Below are 13,545 nucleotides of genomic sequence, written 5' to 3'. Positions count from 1 at the left end.
CTGTTGCAGCAGAAAACAAGAGACTGACTTTCAGAAGAGAGAGGGTCTGAGGGGATTGGTACTCAGAGACAACAGTCACTGACGGGGACAGCGGGGAGGACCATACTGAAAACAGAGGGCCAAGACGCATGCCTTAGGTAACAGATCCGAGGAGTCCTCAGTGAAACGACCCATCCCCAGCCACTGCGGATGCCAGTCAGATGGGGGAAGCCGACGTGGGTGAAGCCCTGCCCATGCACACGGGCATCCTCAGCCGGAAATACAACCACACACACCATCAAATTTCAGACATGCCAGTCAGACCAAAGGAAAAAAATAAATTAAGGAAGGAATCTGAGGAAACAGAGACCATTCTGTCATCTCACCTCAGACTTGGGTCCTTTTCCAACCTCATTCAGGTTGTTGGCAGAATTCCGTTCCTTCTGGTTGAAGGACTAAGGCTCCTAGAAGCCACCACTCTCCATTACCATTTCAGAAAATTGTCCGTTTTCCTTTTTTCCTCCAGGCCAGCAGGAGAACATCTGTTGCTGCTTCATTCTGCTTTTAAGAGCTGAAATGATTCAGTCAGACCGACCCAAGATGATCTCCCTTATATTCAGCCACAGTCAAGTAATTAGGAATCTTAATTACATCTGCAAAGTTCTTTTTGCCATATAAGGTAACGTCATAACAGAGGTACCTCATCATCTTCAGAGGTCCTGCCGACACTCAAAGGGAGGGCATTACATGGGGCATGTCCACCGGGGACAGAAAGTTCGGCCGCCATCTTCAAATTCTGCCTCAGAGTACATTAAAAATAAACAAGCAAGAGAACAGTGGAAAATCTGAAGCAACTACAAACTACCAGGGAAAAAACAAGTTGTCCAAGAAAAAAGTGTAATCACAGCATACCGTGGCTTAACTGGAAACACAAGTAAGAACAAATATTAAATATTGATTTAAACAAAAATCATATTAAGATGACGAGCAAAGGAGAAATTTATATTTTAAGGAGAAGGGGCTGCTAAATTCTCATCTCCTATAGTGTGAAGATGGTAAATAATGTCTAAAGTTGAAAAAGCAAGAGAAAGCAGTATAGGTATGTCTAGAAATCCAGAAAAAACTGACAGAAATAACAGCAAAAAGAGAGGAAAGTGATCGCCTCTAGAAAAAGAGATGAAAGCATTTTCTTTCTTGTAGTAAGTTTTTAACCTTATGAGTAAATAAAACACTAATAAAATTTATTTCATAACCCAATTTTTAACAGTTTATAGGAATATTTTCCGATGTTATCAAATAATAGTTCACATTATTATCTTAAAGTTCATCAAACATTCCATCTTAGGAATGAATCATGCTTTATTTAACCTACTTTCCCGATCTTCTACTCTTTTCTTTTTTAAGATTTTATTTATTTCTTTGTTAGAGAGAGATAAAGAGCACAAGCAGGCAGAGTGGCAGGTAGCAGCAGAGGGAGAAGCAGGCTTCCTGCCGAGCAAGAGGCTGGATGCGGGACTCGATCCCAGGACCCTGGGACCATGACCTGAGCTGAAGGCAGCCACTTAACCAAATAAGCCATCCAGGCATCCCCCTATCTTCTACTCTTAAATATTTACAGGCTCTCTGGGTTTCTTTTTTATAATTTTAAACAATTTGACAAAATTTTAGACAATAAATATTTGGGAACATCCATGATTATTTTCTTACACTGTATTCTCAGAAATAATGTTAGTTGATGGAACAAAATATGCTGAGCAATTCATATGCACTATCTCATTTAATCCTTGCAACAATTCTATAAGGTCAGTGCTATGATTATATCCATTTCTGGGTGAGAAAACTGAATCTGAGTGGTTTTAAGTAATTTGCCCACAGGCATCTAACCTGTGAATAGTAAAGCCCATACTGGAGCCCAAGGAGTGGTTTATTCTTTTAACCATTATGTTGTACCAAGTACTTACTAAGTACCTGGCACTGCACGATATGCTTTATATATGACCTCATATAATACTGATAACCTGGTAAAGAATCCTTGCCACCACCGGTTTTTTTTTTTTTTTAAACGGGGAGGGCACTCGGTTCTGAGGCATTACATATCCTGCTTATGACACGTACAAGGTAAACGGTAAAGCCATTTCAGTCCGAATTATCACTCCAAAGGCTATTGTTATTTTTATCTACTAGCAAGGGATCAATCATTATATATACTTAAAAAAAAAAAAAAGGCTCAGAATCCTTCATGGAATGCTTGTCTTGCTCCGAGATAACATGCTACTCTGGCTTTCCATTAGAGTGTGTTGCTGAAAATTATCCTCTAAGAGCCACTCTTTTGCAACCCCGGCATATTTTATAAGTAGGGGTTCTGGTCAAACATCTTAGAAAACAAGTCACTCATCTGTTCTCTCTTCAAGTGTCTCTGCAGCACAATACTTTCCTAAAATGCAGAATTCAATCTTAGATAATACATGTTTCAATGTCACATCTTCATCATTTAAAAAGTATAACTTCATACCTGCATCTTGGGGCAAAATCACTGAACTAATTGTTTTCCTCCAGTGTCATTTGCCGTATTACTTTTTACCTAAAACCAACAGCTAGCTAGAAGACCCTCTATAATTATTGTGTATTATTTAATATACCAAGATGCGATGAGATAGAAACTGCTATTTAAGAAAAATCATTGTTTTTGCTTAACTATATGCTTTGAGAGGCATTATGATTTTTATTGAGCCCTTTTTAAGAGAAAACTAGTATTTTGTAAGTATTTTTTTCAAGAATATTTTTGTTTTTAAAACATATTGCTATCTTTGAGATGACCTAAAGGTATTTTGATGGAAAACACTGAAAAGTAATACCCCATTAAGAAAGCTAAAAATAGTTTCACAGGAAAATAATGAAAAGTAAAACTAGTAGCTTTTAAGTTATTATTATATGTAATAATTCTTCCTGGATTGGGGAATGCTGCACTTTCAACAAAGTATCAAAAAAAACAAAAAAGACACACACACACAACCAAAAAAAACTCAACACAATTAAAAATATATATACTACTCCTGATCTGTGAAGAAGTGATTTAATACCAGAATGGAGATGAGAGAGAGTCTGGGTGGCTCAGTGGGTTAAGCATCTAACTTCAGTTCAGGTCATGACCCCAGGGTCCTGGGATCGAGCCCCATGTCTGACTCTCCCCCAACCCATGTGCACACGTGCAATAAAATAAAAGGAGATGATGAACTGAGACATCACACAAAACCCTAAGCACCTAAAATCCTGGTCCCTGGGGTACCTGGGTGGCTCAGTGGGTTAAAGCCTCTGCCTTCAGCCCAGGTCATGATCTCAAGGTCCTGGAATCAAGCCCCGCATTGGGCTCTCTGCTCAGTAGGGAGCCTGCTTCCCCCCCTCTCTCTGCCTGCCTCTCTGCCTCCTTGTGATCTCTGTCAAATAAATAAAATAAAATCTTTTAAAAAATCAAATCAAATCAAATCCTGGTCCCCTGCTAGCTGTGGAGACAAGCACCCGTCTGGAGTGCTCAGCCACACGTGTCACAGCCACAGTCCACCGACAGAACCGCTGCTCTAGCTCTCACCAACGCTTCCCAGCAGGTGCAGCCCCATACTCCTCGTGAGGAAACAGATACACAACCACACAACCCTCATGCCAAACAGGCAGGCAGGGGAGCCCTGGAGGAGGTGGGGAGGGTAAGGAGGGGAAACAGGAGAGACTCTGCAGGGGTGAGCCCTCCTGAGAAAGCAGGGTCCATGGAAGCTGCTGCCCTTAGTACGGCGGTCAAAGGAGAAAGCACGTGCATGGGTCACGCTCAAGCGGCTGGCAGGGGCCAGGCAGGGGACGGGACCGTCCCCCAGGACAGATCACGGAGGAAAGCTGGAACGGGCTCCATGTTCCTTACAAAAGGGGCTTTCACTTCCAAGAAGGGTCAGCACAGCCTAGCTCTGAACCCAGCCTTGGACACCACCTGAATGTTCGGAACTGGGAGCTGGGCAAAGCAGATGCCCGGTTCCGGGACCTCTGGCCTTGAACACTGCTGAAGGGCTCAAAAGGGCAAGATGTTCCTCTCCTGCCTGATGACTCAATAAAGTTCTATCTCCCGGGCCCAGCAGCTGCCCGCCTGCCAGGCAAGGGGGGCCTTATTAATGAAGGTGTGCGGTCTGAATGACACCTGATAGCACTTCTGTGTCCCCAGGCACACAGCAGCCCAGGTCCTAGACTTAAAGGGCAGGAACTGAAAGCCGGACAAACTGAGCACTGGAGCCCCGAGCACAGCCACAGAATCCAGGTCTGCACATTCGGTGCCGGCAGCCTGCAGAAACCTAACACCTGCCTCCACCCGCCTCCGGGGGCCCCGGGAAATTAACACTCACCCAGGTATCGGTCATAATTAAACTGAACAAAAAGACAGCTGCTCTACCTTTCTTTTTTAATCATCAACATGCAGCCCTGGGGATTACTAGCTTTGGGGGGATTTAGGGAGGATTACTCTTTCATTAGTGTCTGGGGTCAGTTCCAATACGATGACACCACAGCCTGTTAAGATACCCTCTGAGGCCACAGTCCATCCGTTCCTATGTCTCAAAGGCTGGATCTCACAAAGCCGCTGGTAACACACCATTTCTCAGGTCCCCCATCAGCTGCACTTTTTCATCACAACAGTCCCCCAAAATGAATTCTGCTCTGAGTTTCTAGGGGTCTATGAGAATGTTGTTCCAAATCCCCACTTCAGTCTCTGACGATGGTAAGAAGGAACAGTACAGGGACCGGAACAGGAGTGTCCTCCGTGTGGACACAGCTGACAGATCTTTCCCTCCCTACACAGCTACCCGCCACAGATCCAGCACCTCTCCGGCAGCTAAATCGGGGACACCGACACACAGACGGCCGAGTGAAGGCTGGGCACGCCAGACACAGGGAAGTGGAAAGACTGATGCCCAGCCAAAGGTGTCAGAAGATATTCTCAACGTTGTGCGGCAGATAAACAGAATGTGTCCGGCTCAGTCTGCCGGCCTGCTCTGACCTCCTTTCCCTGTTTATGCTTCCACTTCTCCAGCGGTACTTCTCAAGGCTCTCCTCCAGGCGCTGTGCAAGGGGCCGGGGGTAGAGCCGCTGGCAGGAACAGATACGGCCCGCACCCTCGTGGAACAGTGTCGGCTAAGGACAGGGGCACCAGTCAGGGAGGTGAGAGAGAGCCTCCCAGAGGAAGTGAGGCCTACAAAATCTGAAGGACAGGTAGGCAGGAACTGGGCGAAACGGAGAGACACAGGGAGATGAAATCGCATACGCCAGGCCCACCAGGCCAGACAGCGTGACAGGGAAGAGACTAAGGAAGGAAGGTGGCCAGGGAGGGAGGGGCGGGACCAGATGAGACCATCCAGTCTGCTGGGTCAGAGTCGGAGACACTGCCTCATCCTAAAAGTGCTGCACTTCAAAAAGCCCAGTCGCGTCACAATGCAGGGACTGGACTGCACGAGGGGACAAATCAGGGGCATTTTCTATCTCCAACGAGTGAGCGGTGACGTGGACGTCCCCGCACAATCTCTGAGTCACAAGGCCACGTCATTGCCGCACTGAACGGCAGTAACTTGAATCTAAAATGAGTCTAAATCGGCCTCCTTTGGTTCTCGGGGAGCAGCTCCAGTTCTCAGATTAAGAATCTGGGGTGCCAGCCTGTGTCTGCTTTCTTCCAGGGCTCCGGTCCTCTCCAGGCCCGGCGCCCCTCCCAGCCTGCCAGCCAGCTGCGTTCCTGCCGCCAAGACTGCAAACGCTTCTCTCCCGAACCTGTTCGCAAACCCTGGGGATCTGCCAACGACTTGCGGCTCTGTGCAGACTTCTCGGGGTGAGTCAACGCAAGTATTCCCGGGATCTGGGTTCACAACTGCCGCCGAAGGCTGTTCTGCTCGGCGGACAATGCCTTCCCACCGCACCCACAGGAAGGTCCAAAGACCGTGCCAAGCTGCCGCCTGTGCACACTGAGCCGCTTTTCACTGGGCACTTCTCCAACTGCCGTTTTTTTGGTTTTTTAAAAGATTTTATTTATTTATTTGAGAGAGAAGGAGTGAGAGAGAGCATGAGAGAGGAGAAGGTCAGAGGGAGAAGCCGACTCCCCAAGGAGCTGGGAGCCCGATGCGGGACTCGATCCTGGAAGTCCGGGGTCATGACCTGAGCTGAAGGCAGTCAGTCGCTCAACCAACTGAGCCACCCAGGCGCCCCAACCGCCGCTTTTCTGCCCAAAAGAATTGTTTTGGTTTTCCTGCACTTTCATATCAGCTGCAGAATTTTTACTTTCGGGTGAACTTTGCACAGTCTATAAATTTCCCAATTTCACCTCGTACTTCCTCTTGAGCAACGTCTATGAAAATACTGACAGTGTCCATTTCAGCTTTGGTTGTCAGGGGACCCCACTACTTGACATGCTCCCTCCTTTCTTATTTAATCCACTCAACTCGTAACAAGTCACCAGCACAGTGTCTGGTCCCGCCCCTCCTCCCGGCCCACCTTCCTTCGCTGGTCTCATCCCTGCCACACTCTCTGGCCCGGTGGGCCTTGCGTATCCGGTTTCATTTTCCTGCATCTCTCCTTTTTGCCCAGTTCCCTCCTACCTGCCCTTCAGATTCCAGAGGAAGCCTCGCTTCTCCTCCCTGACTGGTGCCCCTGGTCCAAAAACATTTCTTTTTTTTTTTTTTTTTTTTTTTAAGATTTTATTTATTTATTTATTTATTTGACAGAGAGAGATCACAAATAGGCAGAGAGACAGACAGAGAGAGAGAGAGATGAGGAGAAGCAGGCTCCCTGCTGAGCAGAGAGCCCGATGCGGGACTCGATCCCAGGCCCCCGGGATCATGACCCGAGCCGAAGGCAGAGGCCTAACCCACTGAGCCACCCAGGCGCCCCCCAAAAACATTTCTATATACAAACTTGCTAGTGATTTTTTTTATATATATTGTCTCTTGGTTGACTGATTGTGTTATCTACCTTAAATCAAGCTCTCTGACTTTCTACATAGAAGCTAACATTTCCTCCTTCCTCATGAGTTAGCGGAAGGATGAACCTGACTCTAGAAAACAGAAGCGAGTTCTAGCCCACAGTTCAGAAGAAAGCTGAGGGATGCCTGGGAGGCTCGGAGGGTTAAGCGTCTGCTCAGGTCATGATCTCAAGGTCCTGGGATCGAGCCCCACATCGGGCTCCCTGCTCTGTGGGAAGCTGCCTTCTCCCTCTCCCTCGACCCACCGCCCCCCTGCTTGTGCTGTCCCTCTCTTTCTTTCTCTCTCTCTACCCCTCTCTCTGTGTCAAATAAAGAAATAAAATCTTAAAAAAAAAAAGTTGAAAGATTTTTGGGAGTTGGGGGGATGGGCAAAATGGGTAGAGATTAAGAGGTACAAACTTCTAGTTCTAGAACAAGTAAGTCACAGGGATGAAGAGTATAGCACATGCAACACAGTCCACATGTCATAATAACTGTATGGTGAAAAATGGTAACTCTCTTTACCACGTAAACATTTCCTAATGTATGTAAATGTCAAATCTATTCTATGCCTGAAAGTAACATTGTGTCAGCTACACTTGAACTGAAATTAATTAATTAATTTATTTAAATAAAGTTTTTAAAAAGATACTTTGCCGGGGGGGGGGGGTGGGGGCGGGGGTGGTGGTGCACCTGGGTGGTTAAGCATCTGACTCTTGATCTCAGCTCAGGTCATGGTCTCAGGGTCATGAGATTAAGCCTCTCGTGGGCTTCCGCTCAGCAGGGAATCTGCTCACCTCTCTCCCTCTGACCATCCCCCTGCTTGTGCTCTCTAATAAATGAATCTTTATTTATTTAATAAATAAAAGGAGGAGGGACATGGAGAGAGAGTCTAAGACTTCACACTGAGTATGGAGCTCAATATGGGACTTGATCTCACCACCCTGAGATCGGGACCTGAGCCAAAACCAAGAGTCTGGTGCTTAACGGACTGCATCACCCAGATGCCCCAAAATAGAGACTTTCAATTACCCACTACATATCTATATCTAAATCTAATGAGAAATGTCTTTTATAATGAAAAAAATACATGCAGATAAATAAGGAACCAAACGAACAGGTTTTTTTATGTACAACTGAAGCATTTTACCTAAATTAAATGCAATGTTATCTTCTAAAACTAAATTCTGAAGCACAAAAATTCTAAGGCAGCCTAGCAAACTACTCCGGTTATGAGGAAAGTAGGAAGAATGAAATCAAATTTCACCCTGCATGCACAAACATATTCACAATACTTGACTATTTTTTTGTTTTCTTTTGCATCTGCTTTGATAGAACTTGAAAAAGATAGCATATAAAGGAAAAAATATAAGAGCTGAGCAAAAAAATTACACACACACACACACACAAAACAGCCAGGAAGAGAACCAAAATGGTCATTACGCTTATTAGTCAACTAGTCAAAAGCGTAAGAATTATAAAGAAACATAAAAGTCCATTTGAGGCAATGACAGAATCTCAAAAGTTAAGAGGACAGTATTTTTGTTTCCATTAATGGCAAACTAAAAATCCGGAACAAGTCCTCATGCTGAGGACAAATATGTAATCTGAACAAAATATAATCATCTCCTTGAAGTCATCAGAGCACCAACAAGATGGCAAAGAACTACAAGGTCAGGACACAGAGGAAGATAGAGGCTAGGGAAGTGATCTGGGTGTTTGCAGTGCTTTTCCTGAGAAGATTTTTGTGATTCAAAAGCGGAGGCTAACAATCTCACAAGCATTTTGAAGGCCTTCTCAGTCTGGGGGGCAGGGAGCTTAGGGTGCAAAGAGGTCAAACAACAGATCTCTGGGTCGGCCCTTGAAGAGCCATGCCCCGGGTATAAATTGTCGCTGGAAGATTCCAGGCTTCAAATTATTTCAACTAAGCATTCTGCAAATGCAACACCAATGCCTATAATAAAAAGAGGCAAATAAGGTAAAAGACAGTAGGAAGGAACACCAGAAAAACCAAAGGACACTAGAAACAGAACTATAAGGCTTCAGATAATAGATTTGACCCATACATGCTGACCACTATCAGGGAGGTAAAAAAATTGTAGGGATTTTTCCACAGGAAACTGAAAACTATTCTTAAAAGAACTAAATGGAAAGTCTAGAACTAAAAATACAACTGAAAATAAGAACTCAGTATGGATAGGTTCAATAAGCTACTGGTCATAGCTGCAGACCACATCTACTAGAAGAGCCCGGGTACTGGCAACGAGGTGTGAGGAAACAGAAGAACTAAAGCACACAGAGAAGAGAGAGGGACAGACCATGTCAGAGTCCCGGAAGGAGAAGAGAAACAATGAAGCTGTAGCTGAAGGCATAAAGGCTAAGACCTCTCCAAAACTAATGAAAGACATTGAGCTAAAGGTTCAAGAAGCCCATCTTAAGACCCTAAGACGACACTGGCACCCCAGTACATCACAGTGAAATACTGAATACTAAGCACAGAGATGGAAAAAGGCAGACTGCCTTCAAAGACACCACCAATTTTCATAAAACAGACTTCTTAACAGAAATGATGAAAGTAAAAGGACAACAGACCACTGAGAATGATTCTGGAAAGCTGGCACACTAGGAAGAACCAGAAAGCTGTCTTCCCACTTAGATAACAATCGTACTGGCAGAATCCAATTTAACTATTTTGGAATCCTGGAATCTGTTAAAGGCTTGCACCTTCCAAGGAAGGCTTGCACAGTAAACTGCAGTTTATTTCAGTGAATTTCAGCTCTCAGCACAGACCATCACCCATCTCCCACCCCTAGGCTCCTGACAGGCAGCCATGCACAGGTTCCTGGGGCAGCTACACACAGCTTGTGAAAGCGAATGTAGAAAGGACCCTGACCTCTAAATATTGGAGATCTGTGCTCTGGTGGCTTATTGCTGCTTCCTCACAGAAGTGCACACAGAGAAGTAAGCAGCCACTGCTGCTGCACACCCCCACTTACTGAAGCCCCACCCCCTCCACCTAAAGTCATTTCCAGGAGATTTAGAGGGCCAGTACCCTCTCCCCACCCACCTTCATTCTTTTTTTTTCCCCTTTGGGACCTGTACGTTAATAACTAAGACAAGCAAAAACAAGACATATACTGGGAAAAATAGGAAGTTCATGTCCAAGAAAAGGCTCAGAAACAACTACACCTCAGGCCTCTCCTTGGCGCAGACAGCCTACAACAATCAAAACAAAACAAAAAGCAAGAGATGCCTGGGTGGTACCAGCTGAGCATTCAGGTCTTGATCTCAGGGTTGTGGGTTTGAGCCCCTTTGGGTTCTATGCTGGACGTGGAGCCTGCTTACAAACAAACAGACAACAACAACAAAAACAGCAAGCCCTGAATAAGAGAGAAAACCTGATTCCCAGAGTTATCACATTATTATATTCAAATGTCCAGTGTTCCACCAAAAAAATAAATTAATAAATAAATAAAAATAATAAATCTCAAAGTCATACAAAGAACGTAAAGTATGGCATGCTCAAAGGGAAGAATTCAAAAGCATCTGTCCCTGAAAAAAACTTAATGACAAGTAGATTAGACAAAGACTTTAAAACAACTGTCCTAAAGAGTCTTGAACAATCAGGGCACCTCAGTGGCTCAGTGGGTTAAACATCTGCTTTCGGCTCAGGTCATGATCTCAGGGTCCTGGGATCAAGCCCCGGGTCGGGCTCTCTGCTCAGCAGGGAGCCTGCTCCCCCCTCCCCGACCCTGCCTGCTGCTCTGCCTATTTGTGATCTCTCTCTCTGTGTCAAATAAATAAATTGAATCTTAAAAAAGAAAAGTCTTAAAGAATCAAAAGAAGATGTGGAGAAAGTCAAGAAAATGTGTGAACAAAATGGAAATATCAATAAAAAGATAGAAAGCCAAAAAAAAAAAAAAAAAAAAAAAAGGAGAAATCCTGGCACTGGAAAGTACAATATGGAAGTGAAAAATTCACTGAAGAGATTCAAAGGCAGATTTGAGTAGGCAAAAGGAAGAATTAGTAAACTTGAAGGTAGAACCACAGAAATTATCAAGACTGGGAAACAGAAAAGATTGAAGAAGAGTGAAGAGAGCCTAAGGGGCCACTTGGATACCAACAATTTGACTAACATATGTACTGTGCATGTCCCGAGAAAGGGGCGGAAAGAATATCTGAAGTAATGATTGAAAACTTCCCCAATCTGATGAGCAGATATGAATAGGAACATCCAAGAAGCTCAATAAACTCCAAGATAAATGACCCATACCAAGACACATTATAATCAGACTTTCAAAGGACAAAGAAGTGAATCTTGAAAGCAGCAAGAGAAAAGTGAATCATCCCATACAAGGGAACCTCAGGAAAAGTATCTGCAGATTTCTCAACAGAAACTTTGGAGGCTAGAAGACAGGAAGCCAATATATTCAAAGTGCTAAAAGAAAAAAACTGTCAACTACTAAGAATTCTATAGCCAACAAAACTGCCCTTCGAAAGGGAGAGAGAAATCAAGACATTCACAGAAAAACAACAGCTGAGGGGTTCATGACCACTAGTCCTGCCTAGCAAGAATGCCCATGGGAGCTCTGCGAGGGGAAGCAAAAGCCCACTATCCAATACCTTGAAACTGCATGGAGAAATGACACTTGACATATGAAAACCCAGGAGCAATTATGAAAGCGAATTTTGTTGTAAGAATGGTGTGTAACTGTATTCTTGTTTTCTACATTACTTTAGAGACCAATAAACTCCAACACATTTAAAGTAAAAAAAGGATTTCCATAAAAACTAGGATTACTGTAACTTTGGTTTGTAACTCCAAATCCTATTCTCTACTTAATTCAGGAGACTAATGCATTTAAAAGAATTTTTGTTTATGTTTGGGGGCACACAATGTATACAGAGGTGTGATGTTGTGACATCAATAACCAGAAGAGGTGGGTACCCAGCTGTAAAAGAGTAGTTTTAGGGTCTTATTGAAATTAAGCTGCTATACATTCAAATTACAGTGTGACAACTTTAGGATGCTAAATATAATCCCCATGGTAACCACAAAGAAATCACTACAGAATACACACAAAAGGAAATTAAAAAGGAATTTAAACATTTCATTACCAAAAAAATCAGTGAAACACAAAAGAAGATAGGAATGCAAGAAATCAAGGGCAAGAAAAGCTACGGGATCTATAGGAAAGAAGTAACGCAGTAGCAGAACTCTCTCTGATCAGAAATGACTTTTCATGCACGTGAACTGACCAAAGGAAAGAGACTGGCAATATGGACAAAAAACACATGACCCAACTCTATGTTGCCTACAAGACACTCATTTAAGATCCAGACACACCAACAGGTTGCAAATGAATGGATGGAAAAAGATGCTCCAAGCAAACAGTAACCAAAAACGAGTGGGAGTAGCTATTCTCATAACAGGAAAATAGACTATAAGTCAAAAAATTTTATAAGAGGTGAAAAGAAAACTATAAATAAAAGGTTCCATATGGCAAGAATATTTAACAATTATAAACATTTACACACCCAAAGACAGACCATCAAAACACATGACACAAAAACTGACAGAACTGATGAGAGTTCTACAATAATTGTTGGAGATACCAACGGCCCACTTGGAATAATGGCTGGAACAATCAAACAGAAATTAGGAAAACAAGGACATAAAGAACATAGAACAACTCAATCTAACAGACAAATACAGAACAGTCTACCCAAAACAACAGCATAAACGTTCTTTTCAAGTATACATGGGACATTTTCCAGGACAGAAGACGTTAGGCCACGGATTAAGTCTCAATAGATTTTAAGACGCAGATAACATACAAAGTATCTTCTCTCACCACAATGGAATGAAACTAGAAATCAAAACATAAAGAAAAATGGAGGCACCTGGGTGTCTCAGTAGTCAAGTGTCTGTCTTCGGCTCAGGTCATGATCCTGGAGCCCCAGGACTGAGCCCCGCATCGGGCTCCCTGCTCTGCATGGACTCTGCTCCTCCCTCTGTCACTCACCCTGCTTGGGTTCTCTCTCTCCTCTCACTCTCTCTCTCTCTTGCAAATAAAATCTTTAAAAACAAAAAAACAAAAGGAAGGAAAACTCACAAAATTGTGAAAAAGAAACAACACAGCTTTAAACAGCCAATGGATCAAAGAATAAATCCTGAAGGAAATTAGAAAATACTTAGAGATGAATGAAAACAAAACACAATATACCAAAATTCATGGGATGCAGCAAAAGCAGTGCTAAGGGGGAAATTTATAGCTATAAATGTTCACATTAAAAAACAAGATCTCAGGGGCGCCTGGGTGGCTCAGTGAGTTAAGTCTCTGCCTTTAGCTCAGGTCATGATCTCAGGGTCCTGGGATCAGGTCCCACATCAAGCTCCCTGGTCGCAGGGAGCCTGCTTCACCCTCTCTCTCTGCCTGCCTCTCTGCCTACTTGTGATCTCTGTCAAATAAATAAAAAGTTAAGAACAACAACAAAAACACAAGATCTCCAGACGCCTGGGTGGCTCAGTCAGTTAAGCCACTGCCTAGGGCTCAGGTCATGATCCCAGGGTCCTGGGATTAAGTCCCGAG

At 43.8% G+C, this 13,545-nt stretch overlaps 1 protein-coding gene across 1 annotated transcript in view; it reads right to left on the bottom strand.

Annotated features, from left to right (window-relative positions):
- The window catches only part of TBX19 (T-box transcription factor 19), a 31,948-nt gene extending 26,397 nt beyond the window's left edge, over positions 1–5,551 (bottom strand). Inside the window, exons 1-2 of the mRNA XM_059414219.1 lie at positions 5,525–5,551; positions 5,034–5,142 (exon numbers count right to left, since the gene is read on the bottom strand). Coding sequence (XP_059270202.1) covers positions 5,034–5,142; positions 5,525–5,551 — 136 coding nt within the window. The remainder of the gene's footprint in view (positions 1–5,033; positions 5,143–5,524) is intronic.
- Between the last annotated feature and the right edge of the window lie 7,994 nt (positions 5,552–13,545).

This window comes from Mustela nigripes, chromosome 10 (genome assembly GCF_022355385.1).
Source record: "Mustela nigripes isolate SB6536 chromosome 10, MUSNIG.SB6536, whole genome shotgun sequence".
Taxonomy (NCBI): domain Eukaryota; kingdom Metazoa; phylum Chordata; class Mammalia; order Carnivora; family Mustelidae; genus Mustela; species Mustela nigripes.
Note: the sequence above shows the minus strand (reverse complement) of the source record. Positions and strands in the feature narration are given on the sequence as shown.